The sequence below is a fragment of the Pseudorasbora parva genome, chromosome 11, assembly GCF_024679245.1.
Source record: "Pseudorasbora parva isolate DD20220531a chromosome 11, ASM2467924v1, whole genome shotgun sequence".
NCBI classification, from domain to species: Eukaryota; Metazoa; Chordata; class Actinopteri; order Cypriniformes; family Gobionidae; genus Pseudorasbora; species Pseudorasbora parva.
Window position 1 is genome coordinate 16,426,901 of NC_090182.1, and position 20,046 is coordinate 16,446,946.

The window sequence follows — 20,046 nt, forward strand, 5'->3', positions numbered from 1 at the left end:
CTAGAACTTTGTTGTTTTTGGAATCTACAGTAAGGATTACAGATTGTCGGGGGCGTGTGATAAAGTTATCATACATCTAAAGGGCAAAAAAAGGTGAAGTTAGTGGTCAGCCATCATAGTTGAGGTCAGTGCCGTTTTACAGGTCAGCGGGGGAAAACACACCACTCTCAGAGGGGAGATAATGATCTCGGCCCCGTCCCTCTCTCTCCTCAAGATTGAAAGGTCAGTCAGTGTCCCTCAGCCCAGTCATGGTGCTCTAAAGATCTTGAAATTGCCATAAAAAAAATTCAAAGGCCACTGAGTAAAAGTCGACTAATTTGAGAGTACATTATTTTCTAATTTTGTCTCTAATGGTATTAAAGTTAAAGTGCGATTCTTACTTTACACACACACTGTGTTCACTATGTTCAAATATTTATTGTTATGTAATTGCCTTGTGGTTTAACCAATAGGATTCCAGAAGTTAAAAATCTGTACATTTTTGCATATTTACCACTGTATAAGTTTGGGGTGGGACAGATATTTTTTTGTTTCTGAAAAAAGTATCTTACCATCAAGTCTGCATTTGTTTGATCATAAATACAGTGAAAACAGTGTAAACTATAAAATTTCCTTAAAAAAACAAAAAACAAAAAAAAAAACGTTTAAATATATATACAAAGACTAATGACTAACACAACTTTAATGATCTGAGCACATGGTCTGAAGCGCATTGCGCAGGTGCACTAAGGGTGTGTCTGAATCCACTTGTGCTGGTAACAATGGAAATAATGGGTGTTTTGGCCGTAATGTACAATAAACCAATCAGAATCTCATCTCCTATTCCCTTTAAAAGCCAGTTGCGCTTGCACCATGGTGGAATTTGTGAGCGGAAAGACTGAACGCTTCTACAGCGAGGAATCCTTTTATTTTTTAAAATAAAAGTGTGCGTTCGTTGTGGACCCACCTAGCCTGACGTGGTCATACTCAATTCTAGTCAGAATATGAGTCTGAAACGGCTCCATTGGGCTGTAATTATGGGGCTTGTTTCAGTCGAACCAGGAAAGACCTAATTTGGATAGAGCTACAACCAATCAGAGCAATGGAGCGATGCATAACGTTAGTTGTCAAATGTCAACAGAACTCATCTACACTTGCAGTGTGTTGCCAAGTCTGCGGTTTGTTTTCCATTGAAGCCACTTCAATTATGTGATGTAGACCCAGGAATGTGAATTGTAGCAACCGTGCCAAAATAACACACCGATCCCCGCCCCCATCCCGACGCCACTTTTTCCGCCATGTTTTTCAACCCTCCCAAAAAGCTATTAGGCTTGTTTTGGGCTAGTAGTTGCCGGGTTTTGCTGTAAAAACTTGGCAACCCTGTCTGCACACACCCTGGAAAAAGTCACGTTAGAAGAAAAAATGAGTGTAAACGATCATTGCTGGTGTTGTAAGAAAAGAATTTAAGGAGCACTTACCAACACGATCATCATTTCTGAGAGAAATAGTGAAGGTGAATGCATACATGAACAAGTTCTCATTTTAGGATTAGAACAAATTCAACCCAAGCGCCTTTGATGACGTGGATTGCGTTACTGTTTATCATCTGTCCTTCCTCATCTAAAGCCCGCCCTGATGATTTCATTGGTCTGAACAGTTTCAATTTGTGCATAATTACTCCTCTATGGATCAAGTCCAGACCGAACTGCCCGAGCTCAAATGTTGTGGGCAGGGCTGAGTTCGGCTGGCATATTACTAATGCACCCTGTAATAAAAAATATAAAAAATACTGCACTATTTACTTTAGACACAGGTTTTTTTAGTCAATGGCGCAGTTGTTTTCAGTTGCCTCAAAACATCAAAGCAACGCACCAACAATCAGCCTAAACACACTTCGCTTTCAGACCAGCACGCCCATGAGCAAACAGATGGGTGCAAACGCATTTGCTATTTAAACAATATGACGCTGAATGTGAACTGCCTCGGGCTGAAACTAGAAAATTACTTTGCATCTAGTGTATGATATAGGGCCAGAGGTGTGTTAGACTTCGGCTGATGTAACTGATCGTCAAGAGTTGCCAATTGTAGTCGGGAGGATCTTAAAACAGAGACATAAAGTTGGACTTTATGCTTCCTGTAGTGACGCGTTCATGTGGTGAAGTGAACTATATGCAATATTTGTAAAATACACTGACATTTCAGAAACAATTTCAGCCAATACTTTATGTACTGCTTAATACAGCGACTGTCTGTACAAGAATAAAGTTCAACATAGATATATACATTTTAAATACCATTGATGTGGGTATTTTATCTTGATAAACATGACACAATATAATATCGCGACTACATGAGGAGCTTTTACTGTTATAAAAATACAGCTTTGTAAGCATGAGGGGAAGTGAAGGGTGTCAGAATAAACACGAAACACAAGTGAACGTTGTCATGCGGTGAATGCGGCCTACCGTGGAACAGCTGTGTCGCCATCAGAGATTGTGGAGAAGCTGTGCCGGCTGGGTCAGCTGTCTGCTCCTGAATCGCTCTAGTTGTACTTTGATGCCATACGTCGCAGTGACGTCAGACAGAATTTCTAACCAACATGCACTTTTTCAAGTCAGACGGCGATCGGTTTGCGCAGCGCTGCATGAAAACAAAAATCTCCCTTGAGACCGACACCAAAAATCTTCCTTGTAAATCAGTGCAAAAACCCAATTCTATTAGCAAAGCAATTGCTGTCTCAAGTTGTAGCTGTCATCATCAAATATTTGAGTACATCTCCTGTCCCAGAAGATATTTTTGTAAAGGAAATATTGGCAGAGGAGGATTTAATCAGACGAGTGATTTGAGGCTGGGGTGATGCGAAGCACTCAGGTGCGGTTGTGCTCATCATCAATAAGAAGAAATGAGACAAAATGCCGTTGCCGTCTTGTCAAGGGGAAAAAGTAGGGGACAAGTATTTAAGGCTGTCGGATAAACACCACCTGCTGCAAACATACAAACAACAGTAGCGCTGATCTCTCTGTGGTCTCACACAGCTGTGCTCTTGTTTGATTATAGGATTCCTTGTTTGCTCCGGTGTTATCATAAGAGATGGTGAGCAGAAATAAAGGAACAGATGCAGAGAGAAACTAAATGTCTATGACTACCCACAATTCCGCAAAATTCTTGTATGTTAGCAAGTGGCTTGCCAAAAGCCAAATGGGATGGTTGCTTTGTCCATTTGTGCTTTTTTTGTTTGTTTGGATCTGGAAGTCTAGGCTCTACTGTATAGGGAGCTTGACAGAATTATCATTTCACACCCTGTAATTTTGTGTTCTGCTCTGTCACACACTAGGCCCATCAAAACAATGTAGGCATCTCTTTGCCGTTGCATGCTGGGATATGCCAGTGATCATGCTCACCTCTGCCATTGAGTGTTCAACGGGTAAAGTTTTTTTTTGGTTAAGTGCACACAGCTCTGATCTAAAGAAATGGCATGTGGCTGTATGTGGCCATTTCCTCTCTTTCTTTTATTCCTTTTACAAGGTTTTTTTTATGTTATGCTTTTTTTGTAATGACAAGTTGTTTGGAAAAGAAAATGGATAGTTCCAAAAAGTATGAACAATTTTTCACTACTCTCAGCCATTATTTAAATAACTGGTTTCACACAATTTTCATCACAAATCTTTTCTTAGAAAAGTTCGAGCATAACATAAAAGTTACACTGACTTACACTGACTAATGATTTTTTTTGATAAAATCATTTTAACAATTTGCATCAATTTTTCTTAGTACATTTTACTGCTGTGATATCAACTTACTTGCCAGTATCAAGTAAAATGTACTTAACTATAAATGTAACATTTGCGAAGACATTAAGTAAATGTTACTTAATTATATTTAACATAGCAGGTTATATTTATTCAAAGCAGTTGAGTAAATGTCATTTTAAAAGGAACATCACTGTTGTGAAAATATCAAGTACATTTTATAAATCTTTACTGTTATGAAGTAATTAATTAGATTTTTTAATGTCTGTCCATTTCACATTTTGAATTACTGAGTTTAATGAATTTATATTACTCACTATTATTATGTAAATGTTGTTAGTGTTACCAAATAAATATAATCATTTTCTCTGCATCAAATACTTTATCACAAATCACAAATATACAATAAAGTTGAACAGTTTATTATGTCAACATTCATAATGAACCATTAAATCAGTAATCTTCACATTAAGGTACATTACAATAACTGTAGAATGAACCTTGTTTGGTTTAACTAAAGCTCAGCTCTGGTCTCCATTCATTGGGTTTGGAGCAACACAAGGGTGATTAAATTATGAGAGAAACTGAATGAAATATTGATTTGCTATCCTTTAACAAAAACTTTACATTTGTATAAAGATGGCTTATATTTACAACATATTAAAGGTGGCATGGCATGCCAAAATTGACTTGTGCATGATTCAGGCCTATTTACTCTAACAATAAAGAGTTTGGATTTACTCAGCAATAATTTGTTCAATTTAGTAAACGTATGTTATAAAATATCTATATGTCTATATGCTGAACTATTCATCAAATTATAAAAAATAAAAAAAAAAACATTAAGCAGCACAACTGTTTTTCACATCGGTAACAATCCGCACCAAATCAGCATATGAGAATGAATTCTGAAGGATCATGTGACACTGAAGAGACTGGTGTAATGATGCTGACAATTCAGCTTTACCATCACAGGAATACATTGCATTTTAAAATATATTCAAAATATATTCCATATATGTGTTAAATAAATGCATATATGCAAATAACTAGTAAGCATAAGAGACTCTTTCAAAAACATTTGAAATACTTTCTGACCCCAAACTTTGTGTAAGTATTTCTGTTTCATGCTGACCTCAGCTCAAATTGTATTGTGTCTTCTTAATTTAATGTAAACTGATCAACCTGAACACTGTGTGTGCAAATATGTGTCTAAAGGCTGGTTTTCCTGGGTAGTTTAACCGCATCACTGCTCGAAGGCAAAAATTAGTGGCTATTTTCTTTTTCCTTCTTTCATCAAATGTATTTTCCAGAGCCTATTTCAGCATCAGCCACTCTCTGAGGTGTTGCCCTATACCTGAGGGCATTAACCTCAATATCCAAAAGACTGTAGGAGTTTGTATTAAAGTTTAAGGAAAGCAATACCAGCAAAATAAGGTAGTGCACTCGTCTGTAAGGTAGCATGACCTTCCAAACCTACTGAATACACAGTATTTTTCCATATACATTATACACACTATGTAGAAAGCTGGAAAGGTTACTTCAACAACTCTTTCAGTATTATAGAATATTCACTGATTGAGTCTTTATAATTGTCATAATTAAATCATGTTCGCTCTTTTAATTATGCAGGGCCACATGGGGTATTTGCATAACGGAGCATTACCGCGATTGACGCGGAGTTGCATTCTCAACTCATGAATACTTTGATAGGTCCATGAATGATTCAGAGAGGCAAAGCAGAAGCGTGTACCCCAGGCATTTGTCTTGATTAGTTTTCTGTTGTGTTGGAGACCTAATTAGAGTCCAACACTGGCCTTCACCTTTGCCATCACAGTCGACTCATACCGCTGCTTTATCTCCCACTGGCAACTTAAAATGTGACACCGCTGTCGGGAACATTGCTTTTCGGTCAGAGTGCATTTGAGGTAGGGTTTGTTGTTTCTCCCAGCAGCCCTGTTCCATTAACCTTAAACATTGTGATGGATGGATGAGCCAAATTATGCAATATAATGTGTGAACTGGGCTTTTTTATGGGCTTGTGCAAAAAAGATGCAAAGGAGACAAAAATCACATAATGTCAAATAGAGAAAAAAATAGACAAAAAGTGATTTGTCTAATGTGACGATGTCGAACAGTAACTCCAATGGATAAAGGGGAGCCTGACAAGCTAGACCCACATCAAGATGTTTGGTCTGGGAACTCACCATTGGCAGGGCTCAATCCGAGAGGCGGGATAAATGGTTGTCTTTCAAACTCCCTCTGCACGCGGTAGGATAGAGCTACAACCAACCAGAGCAACGAAGATGGTGAAGCGGAGCTAGTTGATTGATTAAACTTTTGCCGTATCTGGTCAGCAAAACTCCGAACACATCTTCCTTTCTTAAGAATGATTTCAATGTCGTTCTTTGTTCTAAGAAAAGCTCCAAGTCTTCCAGAGTCGCGACCAAAGCCGATTCGAAAGACGCCTGTTCGCTGTGTTTACAAGAAGCACGCTGAACCTCCGTAACTCTGCCATGTTTATGTTAAGACCCACCCACCAACTCTATACACGATGTGATTGGCCTGACCAGAGTTTGGTTTTTACAGCTCAGAAGTCTATTGAGAGTTGCTAGACGATACTCGCAGCAGATTAGATTTGCTGCTGATAGGGCGCGTCTAGATTTCTAGACTAGATAAAGCGAGGAAGTGTCTATTTTTATCACAAGAACATGATCATTTTTTTGGACAATTTGAATGGTTAAATACAATTTTAGCAATCAAAAAGCATGTATAATTGATTGAAATCATGAAATGGATACAATCTAACAAGAATATATTAAATGTTAAAATTACTTGTTTAGGGCCCTATAAAATTTATTTATTTATTTATTTATTTATTTATTTATTTATTTATTTATTTATTTATTTATTTATTTATTTATTTATTTATTTATTTATTTATTTATTTATTTATTAGTTAATTAATTATTAAATTAATGTAATATTTTCATTAAATTATTTGAAGTCAAAAGGCATGTCTAATTAATTAAATTAAAAACTACATTTTTTTAATTTATTTTTTATTAGTCAATGTAAAAAAATAAAAAAAATAAAAACTAATCCAGATAAGTTGTGTGGTATTTTTGAATTGTGTAGGCGTAGAAGATTCATTTAATTTATCTTTTAATCATATTAAATTCAACTTTTTTGTTAAACAAAGTGCTGCACTACAGAGCTTTACTGTTAAAATTGTAAACAGAAGAGTTGACAAATTGACACATTTCATTAAATTATATAGAGTAAAACATTATTATACAGTAAATTCAGTTTTTTTGGACTAGATGCCATGATTATGTCCATATTTTCCATATAAATCATAGGGTCCTACACGTTGCCACTGTAGCCTATATATGAAGGGAACATTTTTCATACCCCTTCATTTGAAAAACAGAGGGATAGGGGAAAGGGAAATGTCTAAGTTGATGTGTACTTGCAAAGTTAAATATAGTTAGTAAAAACATCTGTTGGGAAAGCATCAAAATAAAGTGTGAACAGAAGCAGACGGTCGGCGTATAGATTTGGGGCGTTGTTACATTACTGGAGAGGGGCATGTCAGGCTACGCCATAGGTTTCGACACCAAAGTAACAATCAGCCTTTACTCCACTGAAAGAACATCTTATTTCCAAGGTTTTTTATTCTCCCTGCTCTGTGACATTGTATCAGTACGCTGTGTTGTCGGAAAAGAAAGACTAGGCTATTTTTCTACAAACTACTCCCTTCTGCTTCCCATGTCTTTTTTTCTTTCTTTTTTTACATTGCTAATCAATTGCTGATGCAATGGCAATATTTTTCACAAAAGTCTTTTAGATTGCTGATACATTAACTCATAAAAAAGAACTTGACTAAGGACTTTTTGAAGATTAACTCCAGCTCCATCACTATTCTTTGAAACCGTTCCTCGGCTCTCCTGTCTTCTTGATGAAGTGAGAGTGGAGAATGAGAATCGCTTGGCGTAGGGATTGTAGCACAGGTGAATTGTGGGAGATTGATTCGCAGACTGTGAGAGATTGAATCAGATCGCCGAGGAACGGTTAGAGGTCACATCTTCACCGCAGACTGCACTAGTGAACAGTCAGAATGCATGAGGAGAATTTGGCTGTTGGTGACATAATGTGCTCTTTCATGCTAATGAGTCATATTTATCAATATTTCCTCTGTGACAAATATTGCGCAAGGAGTAATGGCATATCTGTCTTTTGTGGGTAATGGCCGTCATTGTTATTTTTAACACGGATGCTGCGGCTATCAGGAACCATTTATTTCTAATGGAGGCGTTTTAGTATAGTTATTAGTCCATTTGTTCCTTTCTAAAATGCTTTTGGAATTATTCAGGAGTTAATTGCGCGGTATTTTTTGGTAATGCTTCAATGAGACTGCTAAGCCACTTGATTGCCACAAGACCCATTTTAAAGATATTTGATCATTGCTAGCAAAGGCGTTTATCTCAATCTGCAGAGTTTAAGAGGTAACACTATGCACGGCTCCATCAGCCATGCACTCTCAGAAAAAAAAGGGTACAGTGGAGGTACAATTTTGTTCCTCAGGGAACAAAACATAAAGGTACACAATTAGCCCTTAGGGTACAACTATACCATTGTTTTCCTCAGTTCGTCCTAGTGAGTCGCTGTGCTGCAGAGTTTGGTTCCAACCCTGAAAGACATCTCTAGAAGCTCCTATTGAGAATGAACAGAGGTTTAGATTTGGATGTTTTATTGAAAATGTTTGGTCGCCATTATGGAGATCAGTGTTTCCTTTAGTTCCTTTGTTTGACTTGGATTTCTATTTGAGTTTGTGTTTTTTGTTACAGTGTAAACAAAACATATAATTGTTCAAAACAAAAGAAGCCATAAACAAACTGTACCATGAAGAATTGAATAAAAATATGAATAAATCATATTCATCAACAATACTTTTTGCCACAGATCAGATGTTCTAAATGTTGTTTTTTTTTAAACATTTTAAGGCCCCCGATCACACAGAACGCGTTTTTCAGGTTCGAAAACGTGAGGCGCACTGCACTGCCTTTTTTGGTTGCCGTTTTTTCATTCAGAAAAGTGTGCAGCGTTTTTTTTTGTTTTTTTGTTTTTTTTTGTTTCTAGGCAACCCCCTCAATCTCCTGTACTGTCAGTGAAATCAATGTAACAGTCAACACAACAGAAGGTCCGCCTCTCCATTAATTCAATTGGACAACAGAAAATAAACACGATGACGTTGGCTGCTTTTCCGCTCAGAGTTGACTTTTTTTCAGCTTAATGTGCTCGGAGCACCCCTTTGGGGCGCCTCTTGTTGCAAAAACGCGTTCTGTGTGATTGGGCCCTAAAGGAGGAAAAGTTTAGACGTGCAGAATCAGCCTATACGTCTCAATAATGGTGATATACATAATGTTGCAATGCATGCTGGGAGCCATGAGTTGTATACTGTGGTTGCTTAGAAGGGTTGGAGCTAAACTCTGGAGGACATCAGCTCTCTAAGACCGAACTTGCCTACCCCTGTTTACAAAATGTGGTACAAAATAGGTACAAAAATGTATCCTTAAGGTACCACTCCGAGTGACGGCCTTTTTTTTTTTCAGTGTGGGTAATCACACTTAATGCAAAGATAAGCTCTGACTTTCACCCTAATGCACACAGTTTCCTCCGTGCGAACTTTGTGGTTGGTGGCTATGTGTGAGTGTGTAAATCCCCACAGGCCGACCTCAATGTATAACGCCGACACAGTATTGATTACACATGAGCGAGGCAAATCAATAAGCTCCTCAGGTTGCAGAGTATAATTACTTGGCCAAACCAAACACAACTCCTCATAGCTTCAAACCATGTTAGGAAAACCAACCAGAAATTACAAATGCTGTTGCAATAATCTGTGGGAGGTTTTTACAGCCGGAAGAGTGAGTTGATCTTGTGTCTGTAATATTGGATTTTAAAGGTTTCAGCAAACCTCTCTCACGTGAGTTTCTTTGTGTTCTCTTCCAGTGGCAAACATACTGTGGAGAGAGGAAGGTAAGCACTAAGCATGGCGTTTTAATACAATATTAATGTCTCGCGTGTGTCTGGACTGTGTTGTTTTAGGTGGTTCTGAGCCCTGAACAGTCTGATTTCTGTCCCACTGCAGGTCTGGGGATTGGAAACATGTTCTATGTGTTTTATGAGGACGGTATTAAAGTCATCCAGCCCGTGGCCTGTGAGATTCAGAGACACATCAAGCCCAGCGAGAAGCTTCTTGGCCTGCAGGTGAGCTGTCGTATTAAAGAAATGTTAAAGTTCTTGTAAATGTTCAACATAAACCCTCTGTTTTCCCTCCCGCTCGCTCTAACCCCGAGCAGAGTGTGGGCTTTATGAGTGCTGGTTATTTATCAGCATTTTTCTGCATTTATTTTACAAGAAAAATGTTTGATTGCGGATGTTTGCCTGAATGTTTTTTTGTTTGCTTCTGGTGTTTGCTTTAGCTCATTTGCTACATACAGCATGGATGGTGCTTTATCCATCCTTTCTTCCTTTCTTTTTCCCTCCTTCCTTTCTTCATTCAATCTATCCACCCATACTCCCATTCTTTTTTTATTTTATTTTCTTCCATCCTTTCTTTCTTTCTTTCTTTCTTTCTTTCTTTCTTTTTCTTTCTTTCTTTCTTTCTTTCTTTTCTTTCTTTCTTTCTTTACATCGATGCATATCTATCATCCACCATTCCTTTCTTTATTTTTTCCTTCCTTCCTTCCTTCCTTCCTTCCTTCCTTCCTTCCTTCCTTCCTTCCTTCCTTCCTTCCTTCCTTCCTTCCTTCTTTTTCCCTCCTTCCTTTCTTCATTCAATCTATCCACCCATACTCCCATTTTTTTCTTATTTTATTTTCTTCCCTCCTTTCTTTCTTTTTCTTTCTTTCTTTCTTTCTTTCTTTCTTTCTTTTCTTTCTTTCTTTCTTTCTTTCTTTCTTTCTTTCTTTCTTTCTTTCTTTCTTTCTTTCTTTCTTTACATCGATGCATATCTATCATCCACCATTCCTTTCTTTATTCCTTCCTTCCTTCCTTCCTTCCTTCCTTCTTCCTTCCTTCCTTCCTTCCTTCCTTCCTTCCTTCCTTCCTTCCTTCCTTCCTTCTTTCCTTCCTTCCTTCCTTCCTTCCTTCCTTCCTCCCATTCATCCGTTTATCCATTGTTCCTTCCTTCCTTATTTTTCTCTTTCTCTTTCTCTTTCTCTTTCTCTTTCTCTTTCCTCTTTCTCTTTCTCTTTCTCTTTCTCTTTCTCTTGTTTCCTTCCTTCCTTCCTTCCTTCCTTCCTTCCTTCCTTCCTTCTCTTGTCTTTCTTTCTTTCTTTCTTTCTTTCTTTCTTTCTTCATCCACCCTTCCTTTCTTTATTTTTCTTCATTCCATCCATTCATCCATCCATCCACCCTTCCTTCCTTCCTTCCTTCCTTCCTTCCTTCCTTCCTTCCTTCCTTCCTTCCTTCCTTCCTTCCTTCCTTCCTTCCTTACTTCCTTCCTTCCTTCCTTCCTCCCATTCATCCATTTATCCATTGTTCCTTCCTTATTTTCTCTTTCTTTTTCTCTTTCTCTTTCTCTTTCTCTTTCTCTTTCTCTTTTTCTTGTTTCTTGTTTTTTTATTCCTTCCTTCCTTCCTTCCTTCCTTCCTTCCTTCCTTCCTTCCTTCCTTCCTTCCTTCCTTCCTTCCTTCCTTCCTTCTTCCTTCCTTCCTTCATTCCAGTCCCCCATCCATCTTTCCATCCATCCATCCATCCATCCATCCATCCATCCATCCATCCATCCATCCATCCATTACTCTTTCCTGTTTGTTTCTTTTATTTAATTCTTCTGCAGCTTCTTCGTTGTGTATTGGTCCTTTTCAGACATGAGTGTTTAACCCTGTGGAGTTGAATTCTCTGCACATGCATGAGTTGAGCTCCTCCCTCCATCACTTAACACAGTTTACATCCCCACACTACACATTACTCTATATATGCCATACACATACCCTACCTCTGCTCTTTCTGATAGGCAGCTGCTAGAGTTACACAAGCTATTAAATGATTGCCTTCCTCTGTTCTACTGTTACATCTGAGCTGGGTATGCTGATGAGACAGCTGTGTTTGTTTGGAGCTCTGGGCGGTGAGAGTTTGAGTTTCCAGCCTCCAGAGAGGCAGCAGGCCTCTATTAGGACATCAATCAAATGCCAGGCCATAACGGCAAGCTCCAGTGCAACACTGTCTGGGGAAGAACATTTAGAGAGCATTACGATATGTTTTTTCTATGTCCTGCTTGTGGGAAATCACTATAACATGTACTTTCCTCCTTTTTAAATATTCGTTGGTCATTTTGACAATCTTACAAATCATTGCAGTTACTTTTGCCAGCTGACACAATTTTATTTGATAAACGTTTTGATAAAACTTCAGTAATGTTTATTTTGTGAAAATGATTCATTATATTTGTGTCATTCAGCTGTGGTCTCATTTCAATTTCAATTTATAAAGAGACACAATAAACACACAATAAAATAAAAATCAGCACCCAGGACACCCTATATAACCTACACTACAAAACTCAAAACATACAATAATGGCACCCATTCCTTACCTAGTGTGTTAACAATGCGCTTTCTTAGATGTTGCGAAATGTCATGTGACAGTCTTTCCTGTTCCCTGCTCCCTGGTCGAGATAACATTGGAGGGGGTAAAAAAACTATGGAAAAGAATAAAGATTCAAAGAATCAAACTATCTCAAGGACAACCCTCCAAAAGGAAAGGGAAAAAGCAAAATATTTTCTAAACAAAAATCATTCTCTTCAAGGAGCAAACAAAAAGTAAAGGAGAACAAAACACGGTAAAAAGATGAAGCATGGCAAAACAAACAATTCTGTTTTCTGGTTTGCTTCTGCGCTTTTATCACGAGATGCCCATTCAGGTGTCAGCGCTGTAATGATGACTAGCGGAGCAAGTGAAAGTAAAGGGAAAGAAAAATCAACAGCCCAAATCCTGAGCACATAACAACCTGTCAGTTTAATTTTCATAAGCCATATAATAGGCTCTGTTTTGTACACATTTTTAGTTCACAAGCTTACAGGACACAAATGCAGGCTAGATTATGCTTTTATTTATTTATTAAGAGAGACTGTTGGTCACTTTTCAGGCTGCATCATGAATATTTTTACACAAAATAAAATTTTGACCCTCTTCAATGTAGTGCGAGCGGTCACTGTACCAGCGCCTCAGTTCAAGCGAAGCGGAGCACAAGTGAACGTCATCATTCCTTCCTCTTTTCTATGTTGTAGAAGGAAAATAAACATGAAGGAACATCAAACATTATGTTGATATAGTCCAGTTGACCAAAATCTGTCTCTCATTTAATCTCTCAATCAGTTCTTCAACCGCAAAAAGTACAATAATAATAACTCAGAGAAGCTGACTCATTTCAGTATATGTGCACTGTCTGAGGGACAGTCTGACTGTCTCCTCATTACCATGCAGGCCAATGTTAACCTTGTTTTCTTTTTTTTTCTAATCTATACCATTTTTTTATTAAAAAAAAATAGCAACATAGTTAGAAACTATAGCTACAACATGCCACATGGTGTAATATAACTCTTAAGTGAAAATATATTCCCTTAACTGATTATCTATTTTAAATTCTACAACTCGTCAAAATGTACATACTAAAATGATCAACTCTAGTAAATGAGGTCATCGTGAGTTTAAACGGCTTGCAGGATGATGTTTTTCCCTCTTTTCATCAGTCATTTTAGTGGCTGTTTCAGATCATGTTTGACTTTCACCATAATGTTTCATTTATACTATAAACTGTCAAAACGCATTATGGACGTAAGGAGTTCAGATGGAAAAAGCCTCTAAATCCATCTGACGTTTTTCTTTAAAATAAGCATTTCTGTCAGGCTCCTATATATAGATCTCTACCTAAGTACAGGTACTTCTAAATGGCTAAGGCTGAGTTTTAGTGGGTTTGAAGTGAAGGTATTTTATGAATGTATGCTATTTGTGGAGAGCATTCACTCGGAGTCGTTATCTCGTTTTGGACCAAAGTGGCTTTTAGAGGCTTTTGCATCTGAACTCTTATTCACTAGGCTACTGTGTGGGCTCATACACAAAATATGCTAGATTGAAATATGTCAGCTGATAGAACACTGATGAGAATAATGCATGAGAATAAATGACATTTACAAAACCATTGGTCACAGTGGCTTGTGAGCAAAAAACCCTGGGTAGGTCTATTAAATTTGTGTCTTTTTTCTGTTGTAGTTTGTTTTCTTTGCTCTTTCTTTATCACTGTTTACTTGTCTTCAGTATGCTTGAGAGTTTTTAGGCTATTATTTTAATTTTGTTTTTTTTATTATATTAAAAATGGTGATAAGAGTTATGAAATTTCAAAGGGATCAAAACATCAGTCATATTGCCTAGCCACTACCATAGTCAGCAACAAGTGAACAGGGCTTGAGAATTATAGTTAAAAGTTGCAGCAGATCACATTCAGTGTAATCTATCAAAAGGGCATAAGGCTCTCAGATTATTCTGCCACTGCTGCTGAAACTTCTGGCTAACGCAACCTTTGACTTACAGCATTAAAATAACCTTACAAGCCAGTGGCTCGTGCCAGCTAAAGCGGAATTTGAGTCTTGCAAGAGTATCGCTAGACCATCCAGTCACATCAGTCTGAGTCTCCGTCTTGATTGCCGTCGACAGCCCTTGAGTAGCCCAGTCAGTCACATCACCACAGGAGACGCCCACTTCTGAACAACCTCTGTGGCCATCAATCAAGCCAGCTCTCACCTCTTTAACCACAGCACATTCAGCCTCAGGCCTGACAGACACTCACATTTTCACCGAGCTTGCCTTCATAATGACACTTCTACCAACTATCAGTCTCTTCCTCTGAAGCAGACTATACAGTTCTATAGATAAGATCGAGACCTTTGTCTCCGAAATGTTCTTTTTTTGAGATGCATCCATTCTTATAATCCACAATATTTCTGTGTGTGGTCAGTTTTGATGACTCTTTAATTATTATTTCTGAAGGAGGAGGTCTGTCCACAAGTGGAGGGAGAGAAGGATCAGAAATGTATGTGGACATCTGCCGTCAATGTGAAGGACAAGTTCATTTACGCAACACAGCCTTTGCTGAACAGGCTGCTCATCGTAGACATCCAATCCCAGAAAGCCGTCCAGGTAAGCCAGTTAATCGGTAACCAAAACTGTAACATTATTCTTTTGAACATACTGTAGATATATGATCAAATTTGACAAACATGTATGATTCATAATCCTTAAATCCACAATTTGAATTACACCTCTATAATTCTAGTCTGCATTTTTTAAAGTCGGTAAGAAACTGAAGTTGTGATCAGTAGCGGCTCCTGGCAATACATTTAGGTACGACAGATTCAGAGTCTTAGCACTTTATGAGAACCATTTTGTACGTTTTTTATTCTAATCCCTGAACACATCAAACACATTTTTGACAGAATTCTAATATCCTTGCATTATTCAGCCTGATGATGGTGCTCTAATGATGATTGACATGCTTTATTACGCATGGCAAACGCATAGAACGCTATCTTAGATTTGCCTTAATGTAGTATTTATTGCATCTGAATGTTGCTTATAATATTACACATTTTGTAGGAATTCCAGTGAGAAAAAACAAAGTAATGGCTATTCACAGAACAAACTAAATATAAAATAAACACAATATTACTACACTGTAATTGTTGGTATTGTTGGTTTAAATTAAAAAAGTAAGTAACCTGATTGCCTTAAAATTGAGTTTATTGAAATAAAAAATAAAAGTTAATAAAATGAAGCAAATTGGTTTAATAAATAGAAACTCAAAATATTATTGTATCTGAACCACATAAAAAATGTGATAAATCATTAAAATAGCCCAATTTGAGGAGAGAGAGAGAGAGAGAGAGAGAGAGAGAGAGAGAGAGAGAGAGAGAGAGAGAGAATTTGAATTTTTGAATTTGAAAACACCTTTATTACAAATGATTTCCACAGAAAAACATTAAAAACTACTATTTAAAAAAATTACACAAATTGAGTAAAATGAAGATTATCATCTACAACAGAGCACAATGCCCCTCCATAACACCAAACATCCTCAAACATTGCAACACATGAAATAGCTTTATAAAAACTAAAATCAATTAGCAATCTTGATCTAACCATGGCACCGAAAATGGACACAAGATTAAAATCCTGATTTTGTTCAATTTTATCTTTCCTACTCATGTATATTGCCATTTTACTTTTGCCCAACACAAAATTTAACAATTGAAACTCTCTCTGACGTGTCTTTGTATATTTAACACCAAAAATAAAAGTATGCATTGAAAATTCTTCATCAAAAAACCTAAACAAATTTTGTAAAACCTCAAATAAAGGTTTAAGTCTATTACAATGCATAAAAACATGAAAAACAGTCTCCCTCTGTGAGCAAAAAGGGCATTCATGGCTTACATTAGGATTCAACACAGATATAAAAGCATTTACAGCAACAATACAATGTAAAATCCTCCACTGCAAATCTCCAATTTTTTTAACTAATGGTGGCTTGTAAAATGTTCTCCAATTTGGCTTAACAACATCATCCAAACCCAAAACATTTCGCCAAGGTGTATCAATTTTCCCATATAGTGCTTTTTCGTTCAAACATTTCACACATGACTTGTACAATTTCTTTCCATTTACTTTTTCAAAGTCCATGTCCATTAATTTTTCTGATTCAAGAAAAACTCCACCATCCTCCTCTAAATTGGGTGAAATCATCAACTTTGGAAAAACATCTTTATCATTGGGAGTAATTTCTCCCAGACAATATTTTCGGAGTAGATCGGTCTCTTCTACTGTAAGAAGAGTCTGTAACTTTTGTAGTAGTTTTTCAATCATTCGATCAGATCTAAACCCCATCTGTATTGTCACTGCATTCACCTTAATAAAATCTGGTCCTGCCAGACTTATTAGTTGACGAAGAGTCACCACTCTAGCCTTTATAAAGGCTTCAGTCAATGAAACTGATGCATTTGTTATGTCCAGTCTTGCACCATAAATTAATGGCTCTTCCAGAAGCCAGTACAAAGATGTGGGATTGATTACCCTTTGGAGTTTAAAAAGACTCCATACTTTGAAAAGATTCCGATAAAAAATTGGAAATTTCTCCACATTTAAAATGTTTGGATCTGTTAAAAATAAGCATTTGTCCAGACTTAGATCTGCAGCAGTTTTTAAAATAGCACTTGCCACTGGTCTCCAACTTACAGACTCTGGGCCTGTCAGGAAACGTTGTACAAACTGTACTCGAAAGGTTGCTGTCCTGCTTTGTAAGTGCACAAGACCTTGTCCACCTTCATCCTTTGGTAGGTACAAGATGTTATGGACCACCCAGTGCATATTATCCCAGAAGAAGTCTATCAACATCGCTTGGATCTTAGCAAGAAAACATAGTGGCGGGTCAACACATGTCAGCCGATGCCAAAGAGATGAGGCAACAAGATTATTAACAATAAGGGCTCGACCCCTATAAGACAAAATTTTCTTAATCCAATTCCATTTATCCAAGCGACCCTTTATTTTCTCAATCATTCCTTCCCAATTTTTTGATTGAAAAGACTCATCTCCCAAATAAACTCCCAAATACTTTAAACCGTCTTTTTTCCATATCAGACCATCAGGGAGTTTGGGGGTCACTGTTAGCCACTCACCCACCAAAACAGCTTCACTTTTTAACCAATTTACTTTTGCAGCTGATATCATTTCAAAATCTTCCAACGCTTTCATTAAAATATTCACATCATTTTCCTCTTTCACAATTACAATAACGTCATCAGCATAAGCTGATAAAACAAAAGTACTTTCACAGTTCTTCAGTGTAAGGCCTTTTAAAACCCGTCTTAATCTGTGCAAAAGTGGTTCTATTGCCAATGTGTAAAGGATACCTGATAAAGAACAACCTTGCCTTACTCCACGCTGAACTTTAAAAGGAACACACAAGCCACCATTAATTTTCAACATACTCTCAATATCATTATATAATAATTTAATATAACCTTTAAAAACTGAATTAAAACCAAAGGCATTTAAAGTTTTCCATAAATAATCATGCTCTACACGGTCAAATGCCTTTTCTTGATCAATGGAAATCAAGCCAAAATTTACACCACAAATCTTTGAAAAATCCATCAGATCTCTAATTAAAAAAATGTTATCAAATATAGATCTTCCAGGCACACAGTAGGATTGGTCAGGACTAATTATATCATCTAACACTTTCCCTAACCTAATCGCCAATACTTTAGACAGTATTTTATAGTCAGAACATAATAATGACACCGGTCTCCAATTTTTAATATCACTCAAATCTCCCTTCTTTGGGATAAGAGTAAGAACTGCTCTCCGACTACTCAGGGGTAACGAACCACAAACTAAACTATCACTTAGAACTGCAAGCAAATCTTCGCCTATAATACTCCAGTATGATTTATAAAATTCAAAAGGAATCCCATCTATACCTGGGACTTTCCCATTTTGCATACTCTGGAGGGCTTCATACAATTCTATTAAGGTAATAGTTTTACTAGGTTTTACATTGTCATTTTCAGAAATTTTTGGCAGATCTTCAAAGAAAACAGTCTCACCATCTTGATCTGTCCTATAATCAGAACTATAAAGATTTTTATAAAATGTTACTGCTCTTTTTCTAATTTCAACTGGGTCTGATAACAGAACCCCAGCTTCAGAGCGTAAATTCTGTATATACCGTCTTTGTCCATTCTTTTTTTCTAATCCGAAAAAAAACTTTGATGGAACATCCATCTGCTCCACATTCTGGAAACGTGATCTGACCAATGCCCCTTGTGCCTTTCTTTTATAAAAATCAGACAAAGCTGATCTTTTCATAATAAGAGAGTCTAAATGGTCTTGATTTCCTGTTTCTTGAATTAAAACTTGAATTCTTAAAATTTCATCTTCTAGCTTCTTTATAGACTGAGTTAAATTTTTTGTGACATTTAGAGTATATTGTTGACATAATTGCCTAATATTTACTTTCCCAATATCCCACCATTCTTGTAAAGAGGAAAATTGATCTTTTTGTTCTTTAAAAGACTCCCAAAAAAACTTAAAAACATCTTTAAACTGTAAATCAGACAACAATGTCACATTAAAATGCCAGTAAGAACTATTTAACTTAACAGAACTAATAAACATTCTACACACAACCATACCATGATCAGAGAAACCGACTGGAATAATTGAGCTATTTGTACAGAAACTAAGGTGATGTTTGAAGACATAAAATCTATCTAAACGTGCCATTGACAACAAATTGTCGCGAGCATGTGTCCATGTGTATTGTTTAACATCATGATTAAAATTTCTCCATACATCACAAAGCTCATTCGTTTCTATAATTTGTATCAATTTTCGACGTGAAGCCATATGTGGCTCTACATGATTTCGATCTATGTTTCTTTCAACACAATTAAAATCCCCTCCCAATACCAAAAACTCATTATCACACTTTTCTATTACTGTATTCAGTTTATCTAAAAACAACATTCTTTCTATCTGTGAGGTTGGTGCATATACACAAATAAAAGCAAAAACATGATCTTCAAATTCAGCTTTAATCTTCATACATCTACCTTTTACAATCTCCTCGACTGAAAAGGATGAGGGAGCAAAATTTTTGTTAAACAAAACTGCAACCCCCCCACTGATTGAAGTATTATGGCTCAGAAAAAGAAGACCTCCCCATTCCTTAGCCCATTCAATTGCATTTTTCCCATCACTATGTGTCTCCTGTAAAAACAGGACATCAATTTTATTCTGATTTAATACTTCATATATTTGTGCTCTCTTTCTGCAGTCTCTAGCCCCATTCACATTTAAAGATGCAATGCGAATGTCACTCATCATTAAAAAAGAAAAAGAAACTACACTACAGAGAGCAATACATGCAATTAGGGCATAACTAAACCATTTCATCATCATTAGTCAATTGGAGTTGAATTTTTGTGACAAATTTCTTTAAACGATATACTTCTTTATCTGAAAATCTACCCTCATTCATTGAACACCTAATATTTTCCAGAAGTCTTTTGAGATCTGGAAAATATTCATCAATTTTCACTCCTCTCATATTTTTGGTCACTTTCAAAAACTTTTTAATCTCATCCACTCCATATTCAAAACATGACCAACTAGATTGAGAGCAAACTGAGACATTTGAATCAGAGCACTCGCTCTCACTACTCTCATTATCCACCCTATTCTCTTCTTGGTT

The 20,046-nt window shown here is 36.8% G+C and overlaps 1 protein-coding gene across 2 annotated transcripts in view; it reads left to right on the forward strand.

Annotated features, from left to right (window-relative positions):
- Positions 1 to 20,046, forward strand: part of fstl5 (follistatin-like 5) — a 168,416-nt gene that overhangs the window by 128,140 nt on the left and 20,230 nt on the right. For both annotated transcript variants that reach the window (XM_067457225.1, XM_067457226.1), the window contains exons 11-13: positions 9,744 to 9,770; positions 9,883 to 10,001; positions 14,781 to 14,930. In XM_067457225.1, coding sequence (XP_067313326.1) covers positions 9,744 to 9,770; positions 9,883 to 10,001; positions 14,781 to 14,930 — 296 coding nt within the window. The remainder of the gene's footprint in view (positions 1 to 9,743; positions 9,771 to 9,882; positions 10,002 to 14,780; positions 14,931 to 20,046) is intronic.